At 46.3% G+C, this 12,778-nt stretch overlaps 1 protein-coding gene across 5 annotated transcripts in view; it reads left to right on the top strand.

Annotated features, from left to right (window-relative positions):
• Positions 1 to 12,778, top strand: part of asic1b (acid-sensing (proton-gated) ion channel 1b) — a 1,118,762-nt gene that overhangs the window by 966,003 nt on the left and 139,981 nt on the right. For all 5 annotated transcript variants that reach the window (XM_072494112.1, XM_072494108.1, XM_072494109.1 and 2 more), the window contains exons 3-4: positions 8,036 to 8,163; positions 11,601 to 11,751. In XM_072494112.1, coding sequence (XP_072350213.1) covers positions 8,036 to 8,163; positions 11,601 to 11,751 — 279 coding nt within the window. The remainder of the gene's footprint in view (positions 1 to 8,035; positions 8,164 to 11,600; positions 11,752 to 12,778) is intronic.

Below are 12,778 nucleotides of genomic sequence, written 5' to 3'. Positions count from 1 at the left end.
CGAGCGATCTTTCACAGTGTTCAGAAAAGGTTCATACCGACAAAAAAGAAAGACGGTAGAAAGGGGAAAAATCGCCCGTGGATATCTAAGGAGGTGAGGGAGAGTATCAAATTGAAGGAAAAAACATACAAAGTGGCAAAAATTAGTGGGAGACTAGAGGACTGGGAAGTCTTTAGGGGACATCAGAAAGCTACTAAAAAAGCCATAAAGAAGAGTAAGGTAGACTATGAAAGTAAACTGGCTCAGAACATAAAAGCAGATAGTAAAAGCTTCTACAAATATATAAGACAAAAAGAGTGGCTAAGGTAAATATTGGTCCTTTGGAAGATGAGAAGGGAGATTTAATAATGGGAGATGGGGAAATGGCTGAAGAGCTGAACAGGTTTTTGGGGTCAGTCTTCACAGTGGAGGACACAAATAACATGCCAGTGACTGATGGAAATAAAGATATGATAGGTGAGGACCTTGAGAGGATTGTTATCACCAAGGAGGTAGTGATGGGCAAGCTAATTGGGCTAAAGGTAGACAAGTCTCCTGGCCCTGATGGGATGCATCCCAGAGTGTTAAAAGAGATGGCTAGGGAAATTGTAAACGCACTAGTGATAATTTATCAAAATTCACTAGACTCTGGGGTGGTCCCAGAGGATTGGAAAGTAGCAAACGTGACACCACTGTTTAAAAAAGGAGGTCGGCAGAAAGCGGGTAATTTTGGCCGGTAAGCTTAACTTTGGTTGTAGGGAAAATGCTGGAATCTATCATTAAGGAGGAAATAGCGGGGCACCTGGAGGGAAATTGTCCCATTGGGCAGATGCAGCATGGGTTCACAAAGGGTAGGTCGTGTCTGACTAATTTGGTAGAATTTTTTGAGGACGTTACCATTGCAGTAGATAACGGGGAACCAATGGATGTGGTATATCTGGATTTCCAGAAAGCTTTTGACAAGGTGCCACACAAAAGGTTGCTGCATAAACCAAAGATGCATGGCATTGAGGGTAAAGTGGTAGCATGGGGAAAGGATTGGTTAACTAACAGAAAGCAGGGATAAATGGGTGTTTCTCTGGCAACATTCTGGTAAATCTCTTCTGCACCCTCTCTAAAGCCTCCACATCCTTTTGGTAATGTGGCGACCAGAATTGAACACTGTACTCCAAGTGTGGCCTAACTAAGGTTCTATACAGCTGCAACATGACTTGCCAATTTTTACACTCAATGCCCCGGCCAATGAAGGCAAGCATGCCGTATGCCTTCTTGACTACCTTCTCCACCTGTGTTACCCCTTTCAGTGACCTGTGGACCTGTACATCTAGATCTCTCTGACTGTCAATACTCTTGAGGGTTCTACCATTCACTGTATATTCCCTACCTGTATTAGACCTCCAAAATGCATTACCTCACATTTGTCCAGATTAAACTCCATCTGCCATCTCTCCACCCAAGTCTCCAGACGATCTAAATCCTGCTGTATCCTCTGACAGTCCTCATCGCTATCCGCAATTCCACCAACCTTTGTGTCGCCCGCAAACTTACTAATCAGACCAGTTACATTTTCCTCCAAATCATTTATATATACTACGAACAGCAAAGGTCCCAGCACTGATCCCTGCGGAACACCACTGGTCACAGCCCTCCAATTAGAAAAGCATCCTTCCATTGCTACTCTCTGCCTTCTATGACCTAGCCAGTTCTGTATCCATCTTGCCAGCTCACCTCTGATCCTGTGTGAACTGGCGGGAATGGCCAGAAAATTGTGCCCTGCTTCTTTTACGGATCAATTGGTTACCTATCCTAATGCCTCCTTATGTGACTCAGTGTTTGACAGTGGGATGTCATTGTTATAGCTATACGCCATTCGAATGATGTCGAGCACGAGGGGACATAGCTTTAAATTGAGTGGAGATAGATATAAGACAGATGTCAGTGGTAGGTTCTTTACTCAGAGAGTAGTCAGGGCGTGGAATGCCCTGCCTGCAACAGTAGTGGACTCGCCAACACTAAGGGCATTCAAATGGTCATTGGATAGACATATGGACAATAAGGGAACAGTGTAGATGGGCTTCAGAGTGGTTTCACAGGTCGGCGCAACATCGAGGGCCGAAGGGCCTGTACTGCGCTGTAATGTTCTATGTTCTATGAATACTGATGGCTTCAGAACTTTGCTTAAATTTGCCTGCAAGGACCCAACATGCAAACGTCCATCGCTGACTCCCTGCATTTAGTTTGCCCCCAAGTCACGACCTTCATCTGTGGTAGAATTCTAATCGTCCGCCTGGGTGATGGGCCAGCGGTGTTCTCCCCAGCTCCTGATGCCAGTGATGGCTTACATCTGGAAGGTAACTGGTGGAGCAACGCAGGCATATCTGCAGCCAACTGAACTGCTGTCATGGAAAGGTACATCATGTCGTTACACATCGCAAAATGATGTCAACAAAATGTATCCAGTATTTTGAAGGTGGGATGTCACAGAGTAAACTGAACACATTGAAAAATTATTTCATTTGTAGTCAAAAGAAGGTGATACAGAAAAGAGATAAGTCTATTTGATTAAAGAACAGGATGTTGATGTCACTTCAGTCAATATGTTCTCTCTTAGCTTGGAATATTTAAATGATTACACGATAGCAAGGCTCTCGCTGTACTTCAGATACCAGCTTGACTTGTCAGACAATCTTCTTGCGCTGGCAGAGTTGGATACTCAGTTAGGAGAGTTGTGTTACCTGTGGGCTGAGGTTGTGAGAAGAACTGCAGCTATATCACTGGTTCTAAACAGTCCCAGCCTAGCGGGTGTGTCTGTTAGAAGTGGTCTCATAATATATCTTGGCGTTAGGTTTTACAGAGTACGATCATGATCTGACTCCCGGGTTTGACTGCCAGTTTCGTAACCTCGCCCGCCCACCCACTCCGCTGTCCCTCGATTGCCTCCTCCAGCCCGAGAACCCTCTGCGATCTCTACACTCCTCCAGTTCTGGTCTCCGAATCCTCATTGCTAGCGGTCATGCCTTCAGCTGCCATGAGCCCGAGCTCTGAGGTCATCCCGCTGAACGTCGCCGACTCGAACTCTCACTTCCTTTGAGATGCTCCTTAGACCCTCCGGACTGGATTCTGATGCCGGCGTGGGAATGGTGGCCTTTTATGACCGAAAATTTGGCTCAAAACGGCCACCGATCCTCTGTTTGGCTGAGGCTAGCAGGAAGGCAGCGTAGAGCCCCCCCCAGCTCTAGCTGCCGATACGTCCCGGAGACTTGCCGGGTCTGTGGCCTTCAGCGGCCGCGCGCGAACCCGGCCTGCCCCCCTTTTGGCTGGCTAGCGAGCCCCAGACCACCCCCAGGAGTGCCCCCAGCCCCTGCCCGCGGATCGGCCCTCCCCTGAATGTGGCAGTGCTGGACTGTGTCCACAGCCGCCACGCCGAGTTCCCGATGGGTGAGACCATGAGAGACCCACGCCGTCGGGAACGTGGCCGGTCGGGGGCAGAGCATCGGGGGGCAGGCCTCAGGCAACATCCTGAGGACGTCGATATGGTGCGTGGCGTACTCCTAGAGTACGCCGCTTTGAAGGGGGCGGCGCATCGCAAAAGTGGCGCCACCCCCGATTTCATCGGAAACGAGGATTCTCCGGCCGATCGGCGAACGCGATTTCAGCGTTGGCGACCGGAGAACCCCACCCAGGATCTTTGGCCAAGCTTTCGGTCATCTGCCTAATATCTCTTTAGGCGGCTTTGTCAAGCTTCGTTTGATGGTCGTTTCTGTGAAGCGCCTTGGGACATTTTAATGCATCAAAGGCGCTATATAAATGCAAGTCATTGTTTCACATCAAGGTGATTCGGAAACCAAGAGGCAGCAATGCAAAATTGGCAGCAATTCAATCAAAAATAACTGCATACCTCCTCGTAAGAGATGAACCAGTTCAAAAATCTGGTTTGAAGTAATAATCAAACATCTTCTCAAACATCTTGGGTAGCACTGTAGCATAGTGGTTAGCACAGTTGCCTCACAGCGCCAGGGTCCCGGGTTCGATTCCCTGCTGGGTCACTGTCTGTGTGAAGTCTGCACGTTCTCCCTGTGTCTGCGTGGGTTTCCTCCGGGTGCTCCGGTTTCCTCCCACTGTCCAAAGATGTGCAGGTTAGGTGGGCAAAAAAGGTTAGGTGGGGTTACGGGGATAGGGCGGAGGTGTGGGCTTATGTAGGGTGCTCTTTCCAAGAGCCGGTGCAGACTCGATGGGCCGAATGGCCTCCTTCTGCACTGTAAATTCTATGATCTTCTGGCAGATCCATCGGCTTTTGCATTCTTATCCTGGGAGAGTTTGTGGAGCGTTTTGAAGTTCTGTATGCTTTGATATCAAGATGGTTTGTCTTAACGTTGGCGCTGTGACATTCTGGGAACTGACTGGCATCATTGGATTCCCACTGGCGCTGGAGAGCTGGCAGCAAGTCAGGGGGTTGCCGTTCAATTGAGTGGTGCCAAGGATGGCACCAATCGCCATAGCAAAGCTAAAAAGGGCTTCTCAAAGCAATACAGACTCCTGCGAAGGAATATCTGCCTCAAGCTGGCCTACAGCTCTTTACAATGTGTAGTGTACTTCAATTTTACATTTTCAAATTTTATATCCCCCATATTGCTGCACGTGTCCCAGTATAAATGATAATGATCGGGGCCCAGCAGGATTACCTGGCCAGCACTGTGATCTCTAAGAAATGTTTGGTCTGCACAGTGTTGGCGAGGAATAAATTGCGCTAAATACATACATACATTGCAAATGCTGCAACTATATAATGAACTTCAGTGCTCCGAATGAGCACCCTACCTAGGCCCTATCCCCATAACCCTACCTAACCTTTCGACACTAAGGGGCAATTTTAGCATGACCAATCCACCTAACCTGCACATCTTTGGACTGTGGGAGGAAACCGGAGCACCCGGAGGAAACCCACGCACACACGGGGAGAACGTGCAGACTCCGCATAGACAGTGACCCAGGGCTGAAATTGAACCCGGGTCCCTGGCGCTGTGAGGCAGCAGTGCTAACCACTGTGCCACCGTGCCGCCTTACCAACCTGTGCACATGAATCTCCTCCATATATTGTTTGAAGGAAGGTGCCTCCTGTTGAAAAGTCCTTTTGTACAGTGGTGGACAAGGCAATTTTGTGCAAATGTCTTTCCTACAGTAAAACAGTGACAGCACTTCAACAATACTTAATTGACGCTAAAGAGCTTTGGAACATCCTGTGGTCGCAAGGGGTGTTGGTAATGTGTTCACAAAGTCTGTACTCTTCCTTATATATATCTGATAACATGCACCATGCATAATGTATATTAGACAAAAAATTATACACAGTTGAACGTACATTTATAAAATTGACACAAACATGTCTATCAGGAATGGCTGAACCTGGTTTAAATGTGTGCATTCAAAAGCAGAAACTTGTAAGTCCATGCAAAATGCGCCAGAATAGCTGGTTACCTAGAAACCGGCGACGTACATTTGTGGTACTGATATCTGATGTGCTGAAGTATAATGATATCTAGTACTGGGTCACACAAAGGGAGACCTAGGAATGGGTTCTGAGAGATTAGGGGATGAAAGACTCCAGTGTTGGAGAGATTCGGGCTTTGGGCTGCTATTTTCTCCCCTTCTGCGTCCCGTTCTCACATAAGAACATTAGAACATAAGAACTAGGAGCAGGAGTAGGCCATCTGGCCCCTCGAGCCTGCTCCACCATTCAATGAGATCATGGCTGAACTTTTGTGGACTCAGCTCCACTTTCCAGCCCGAACACCATAACCCTTAATCCCTTTATTCTTCAAAAAACTATCTATCTTTATCTTAAAAACATTTAATGAAGGAGCCTCTACTGCTTCGCTGGGCAAGGAATTCCATAGATTCACAACCCTTTGGGTGAAGAAGTTCCTCCTAAACTCAATCCCAAATCTACTTCCCCTTATTTTGAGGCTATTCCCCCTAGTTCTGCTTTCATCCGCCAGTGGAAACAACCTGCCCGCATCTATCCTATCTATTCCCTTCATAATTTTATATGTTTCTATAAGATCCCCCTCATCCATCTAAATTCCAACGAGTACAGTCCCAGTCTACTCAACCTCTCCTCGTAATCCAACCCCTTCAGCTCTGGGATTAACCTAGTGAATCTCCTCTGCACACCCTCCAGTGCCAGTACATCCTTTCTCAAGTAAGGAGACCAAAACTGAACACAATACTCCAGGTGTGGCCTCACTAACACCTTATACAATTGCAGCGAACCTCCCTAGTTTTAAACTCCATCCCTCTAGCAATGAAGGACAAAATTCCATTTGCCTTCTTAATCACCTGTTGCACCTGTAAACCAACTTTTTGCGACTCATGCACTAGCACACCCAGGTCTCTCTGCACAGCAGCATGTTTTAGTATTTTATCATTTAAATAATAATCCCTTTTGCTGTTATTCCTACCAAAATGGATAACCTCACATTTGTCAACATTGTATTCCATCTGCCAGACCCTAGCCCATTCACTTAGCCTCTCCAAATCCCTCTGCAGACTTCCAGTATCCTCTGCACTTTTTGCTTTACCACTCATCTTAGTGTCGTCTGCAAACCTGGACACATTGCCCTTGGTCCCCAACTCCAAATCATCTATGTAAATTGTGAACAACTGTGGGCCCAACACTGATCCCTAAGGGACACCACTAGCTACTGATTGCCAACCAGAGAAACACCCATTAATCCCCACTCTTTGCTTTTTATTAATTAACCAATCCTCTATCCATGCTACTACTTTCCCCCTAATGCCATGCATCTTTATCTTATGCAGCAACCTTTTGTGTGGCACCTTGTCAAAGGCCTTCTGGAAATCCAGATATACCACATCCATTGGCTCCCCGTTATCTACCGCACTGGTAATGTCCTCAAAAAATTCCACTAAATTAGTTCGGCACGACCTGCCCTTTATGAACCCATGCTGCGTCTGCCCAATGGGACAATTTCCATCCAGATGCCTCGGTATTTCTTCCTTGATGATAGATTCCAGCATCTTCCCTACTACCGAAGTTAAGCTCACTGGCCTATAATTACCCGCTTTCTGCCTGCCTCCTTTTTTAAACAGTGGTGTCATGTTTGCTAATTTCCAATCCGCCGGGACCACCCCAGAGTCTAGTGAATTTTGGTAAATTATCACTAGTGCATTTGCAATTTCCTTAGCCATCTCTTTTAGCACTCTGGGATGCATTCCATCAGGGCCAGGAGACTTGTCTACCTTTAGCCCAATTAGCTTGCCCATCCCTACCTCCTTGGTGATAACAATCCTCTCAAGGTCCTCACCTGTCATAGCCTCATTTCCATCAGTCTCTGGCATGTTATTTGTGTCTTCCACTGTGAAGACCGACCCAAAAAACCTGTTCAGTTCCTCAGCCATTTCCTCATCTCCCATTATTAAATCTCCCTTCTCATCCTCTAAAGGACCAATATTTACCTTCGCCACTCTTTTTTGTTTTATATATTTGTAGAAACTTTTACTATCTGTTTTTATATTCTGAGCAAGTTTACTCTCATAATCTATCTTACTCTTCTTTATAGCTTTTTTAGTAGCTTTCTGTTGCCCCCAAAAGATTTCCCAGTCCTCTAGTCTCCCACTAATCTTTGCCACTTTGTATGTTTTTTCCTTCAATTTGATACTCTCCCTTATTTCCTTAGATATCCACGGTCGATTTTCCCTCCGTCCTTCCTTTTTGTTGGTATAAACCTTTGCAGAGCACATGTACCTGATCCCTGTCATGTGACTGTTTCTGACTGCGCAAACTCGCCTTAGCGTTGGAACCATAAAGTCTTCCGTTTAATGCGCGTTACGTGCAGTGTTTCACTCTGCAATGTAGAAGTGGGTGACCCGGATTTGACTTCTCAATGACTAGAAGAGCTGCATTGACTGAGAATTTGCTTAGAAAGAGAGATTACCTCGGGTCATCGGGTTATGTTTAGTCTGAGTGGTTGCTGGTGGCAGTATAGGAGCTTATTCATCTCGCATTAACATCTATCTGCTCTATTTTCCCACACAGATGAAACCTCCTTAGAAGCTGGCATTAAGGTTCAGATTCATGGACAAAATGAGCCACCATTCATCGACCAGCTGGGTTTTGGAGTGCCACCTGGATTTCAAACATTTGTTTCCTGTCAAGAACAACGGGTAATGAGCAAACAAGATCAAACTGTGATTCTAGGTCTTTACTAGGAGCTCACGTCATTATTAAAGCCCCCAGTGGCTATGTTTAGGGTCATGTTGGTATATCCCAGCCCTGGTCATTGACAAAGCAAATAGCTGAAGGTCGGCAACCTGCCAGAACATTACTACAAACCCATCCCGTTTTCCCAGAAGAAATGCTTTTGGGAACCAGATGTTACTACAGCACTTGGGCAAGCACGGCAGCACAAGTGGATAGCACTGTGGCTTCACAGCGCCAGGGTCCCAAGTTCGATTCCCCGCTGGGTCACTGTCTGTGCGGAGTCTACACGTTCTCCCTGTGTCTGCGTGGGTTTCCTCCGGGTGCTCCGGTTTCCTCCCACAAGTCCCGAAAGACGTGCTGTTAGGTGAATTGGCCATGATAAATTGCCCTTAGTGACTTAACAAGGTTAGGGGGGGTTATTGAGTTATTGGGTTACGGGGATAGGGTGGAAGTGAGGGCTTAAGTGGGTCGGTGCAGACTCGATGGGCCGAATGGCCTCCGTCTGCACTGTATGTTCTATGTTTGATGTCACTACACCTCTGTCGACGTTTCAGAACTGCGCATTCCAAAGTTCTTATGGAGATCCCTATCCAAAATGAGAATCGGGCTTTTCTGCTCTAGATACTAATTAACCTGCTATCTGGGGTTATGGGGATATTGTGTGTAAAAGACATTGAGATGTCCAATCAGCCATGATCGTACAGAGCACGGTCAATGGGCTGAATGGGCTGCTCTTATCCTTATGTTCCTATGACCAGCATTATCTCGTCTGATTTCCACGATTTGGACTTTTTGTTTTTGTTCTGAACAGACAGCTAACTCATAAGTATTGAGTTTTTCAAAGAATTTAATAATTAGATTTGAAATTTTTTTTGTGATGTGGCAACTTATCAAAGGCCTGGAAATCTAGGTCCAGTACATCCACCGGTTCCCCTTTATCATGTTACTTCTTCAAAGAACTCCAATAAATTGGTTAAACATGACTTCCTTTTCACAAAACCATGCAGACTCTGCCTGATTGCCTTAATTTCTTTCGAAGTGCCCAGCTATAACATATTTAATAATAGCGACTACCATTTTCTCTATGACAGATGTTAAGATCACTGGCCTGTAGTTTCCTGTTTCCTGTCTCTCTCCCTTTTTGAATAGAGTTACATTCGTTATTTTCCAATCTAATGGAACCTTCCCCGAATCTAGTGAATTTTGGAAAATAAAACCAATGCATCAACAATCTCAATAGCCACTTCTTTCAAAACCTTCGGGTGAATTCCATCCGGACCTGGGATTTGTCAGCCCGCAGACTCAACAATTTGCTTAATACCACTTCCCGGGTGATTGTAATTTTCCTGAGTTCCTCCCTCCCTTCCATTTTCTGATTCACAGCTATTTCTGGGATGTCACTTGTATCCTCTGGAGTGAAGACTCATGCAAATATCTGTTCAATTCATCTTCCATTTCCTTATTTTCCATTATTAATTCCCCAGACGCACTTTCTATTGGACCAACGCTCACATTTTTGGCTCTTTTCTTTTTAAAAAAACAATAGATATTTTGACCAATTCTGGGCACTGCAAAGATGTCAAGGCCTTCGAGAAGGGGGCTTACCAGAATGATACCAGGATGAGAGACTTCAGTAATATGGGGAGACTGGAGAAGCTGAGATTGTGTGCTTTCGAGAAGACATGGTTAAAGGCAGATTTAACAGAGGTGTTTAAAATAATAAGGCGTTATGAAGAGGAAGTAAGCACTGGTGGACGGATCGATAACCGGAGAACACAGATTTAAGATAATTGGCAGAAAAAGCAGAGGGGAGCTGAGGAGAATATTTTTTCCACAATAAATTGTTATAATCTGGAGTACGCTGCCTGACAGGGTGGTGGAAGCAGATTCAAACGCGACTTTTCAAAAGCAATTGGATATATATTTGAAGAAGAAATAGTTGCAGAGCTGTGGGTGAGGCGCAGGGGAACGGGACTAATTGAATAGTTCCTTCAAAAAGTCAACACAGGTGTGCGAGGTGCGCGGGAAGCCCAGCAAATCATGTCCACATGTTTTGGGCATGTCCGAAGCTTAGAGGGTTTTGGCAGGGTTTCACTAAGGCAATGTCCACGGTTCTAAAAACACGGGTGGTGCCGAGTCTGGAGGTAGCGATCAGAGTGTCGGAAGATCCGGGAGTTCAGGAGGCGAAAGAGGCTGACGTCCTGGCCTTTGCCTCCCTGGTAGCCCGGAATCTTGTTAATGTGGAGGGACTCGAAGCCCTCCGAGTATAGAGACCTGGGTTAGTGACATGGCTGGGTTTCTCAGTCTCGAGAAAAATTTTTTTGCCTTAAGAGGGTCAATGGTAGGGTTCACCCGGAGGTGGCAGCCGTTAGTCGACTTTCTCGGGGAAAATTAAAATGTCAGCAGATGCAGTATTCCGGGAGGGGGGTGGGGGGGGAAGGATTGTTGTTTTATGGCTGGGGTGTGTGAAGATTGGGATAGGGGGGGGAAATGTTTATTGTACCATGTTTATGTCATTGTTATTGTTATTATTATAAAAACTTGCAAAATACCCTAATAAAAATATTTTTTTAAAAAGAAGTTCGACACCATCCAGGACAAAGCAGTCCCACTTGATTGGCACCCCATCCACAAACATTCACTCCCTCCACCACCGATGCACAATGGCAGCCGTGTGTACCATCTACAAGATGCACTGCAGCAACTCACCAAGGTTCCTCAGGCAGCACCTTCCAAACCCATCGAGAAGGACAAGGGCAGCAGATGCCTGGGAACCCCACCACCTGGAGGTTCCCCTCCAAGTCACTCACCATCCTGACTTGGAAATATATCGACCGTTCCTTCACTGTCGCTGGGTCAAAATCCTGGAACTCCCTCCCTAACAGCACTGTGGGTGTACCTACACCACATTTACTGCAGCGGCTCAAGAAGGCGGCTCACCACCACCTCCTCAAGGGGCAATTAGGGATGGGCAATAAATGCTGATCTAGCCAGCGACACCCACATCCCAAGAATGAATAACAAAAACACACAGAGGGTGTTGAGAACGACAGATCACCGCTCCTGGCACCCGTGAAATGATGTAACTCCAAACAGACCGAAAGCCACACTGGTGTCAATGATTTGAAAGTGATTGGCACATTATCTGGTTGCAGCCTCTTGTGCGTCCCGGCCATTTAACACCCAACAAGCCTTGTACAGGTCAGACTGGTCGACACAATGTCATCCTGTTTTTTCACTGGCTATTCCTCAAACTCTTGAAAAATTGTATGTAGAATTGGGAAATCTGAAGGTGTTCCATCAACGCCAGGTCCTAAGGCATAATAAATTTTTTTTTAAATATGTCTTATTGAAATGCCTTCTCAATAATACTCCAATTTAATGTCCTTCTTATTCTCAGCTAATATACTTACCTCCTCCTTGGGGGGACTGCAAATCTACTCCAATGGACTCAGACTTCTTTGACACTTACAGTATCACTGCTTGTAGAATCGACTGTGAAACTCGGTACCTGGTTGAAAACTGTAACTGTCGGATGGTGCACATGCCTGGTGAGTTGCTATTTAAATATGATTCAGTGGGGCTGGAGGACAAGTGTCTTGGTGATTGATATCGATTTGCATTTTCTATGCAGAAAAATCACATGGGAAGGAATTATGACAAGGAATTCAGCTAATCGAACACTCAGTATTGTTCCTTAGTTTATTTCCCTCCCACACTAAGATCTTCCGAAACCTGAGCTTCGTCACCACATTCTGATTTTCCTCATCCTCTTTTTAACTCCAGCATTCACCATTAACCTCACTTCGCCATGTTGCCCGACTGCTCTCCCCAGAACAGTTTGAACTGGGGCTGGTTTAGCACAGTGGGCTAAATCGCTGGCTTGTAATGCAGAACAGGCAGCAGCGCGGGTTCAATTCCCGTACCAGCCTCCCCGAACAGGCGCCGGAATGTGGCGACTAGGGGCTTTTCACAGTAACTTCATTGAAGCCTACTTGTGACAATAAGCGATTATTATTATTAACTGTCCCGTGCACTAAGAGGAGTGAACCGTTCGCAGGTTCCGCGATCACGCTCTACTCCTTGTGGGCAGCACGGTAGCACAGTGGTTAGCACTGTTGCTTCACAGCTCCAGGGTTCGATTCCCCGCTGGATCACTGTCTGTGCGGAGTCTGCACGTTCTCCCCGTGTCTGCGTGGGTTCCCTCCGGGTGCTCCAGTTTCCTCCCACATTCCAAAGTTGTGCATTAGGTGGATTGGCCATGCTAAATTGCCCTTAGTGTCCAAAAAGGTGAGATGGGTTACTGGGTTACGGGGATAGGGTGGAGGTGTGGGCTTAAGTGGGGTGCCAGTGCAGACTCGATGGGCTGAATGGCCTCCTTCTGCACTGTAGATTCTACTGCACCAGCCCCATCTCTCTTTCCATACCTCTGCCCCTTCTTCGCCCACGATGAACCCTGTGTTCCCTCTCCACTAAGATACACATAAGTGCCTGTGTCCAGCAAATGTAGGTGATCCTGGGCATGAGGTAAATATTTAAGCCCTGTAACACCAATCCCATTCTCCTCGAATTGTTATA

Source organism: Scyliorhinus torazame, chromosome X, assembly GCF_047496885.1.
Source record: "Scyliorhinus torazame isolate Kashiwa2021f chromosome X, sScyTor2.1, whole genome shotgun sequence".
Taxonomy (NCBI): domain Eukaryota; kingdom Metazoa; phylum Chordata; class Chondrichthyes; order Carcharhiniformes; family Scyliorhinidae; genus Scyliorhinus; species Scyliorhinus torazame.
This window is presented reverse-complemented; position numbering and strand designations above follow the sequence as displayed.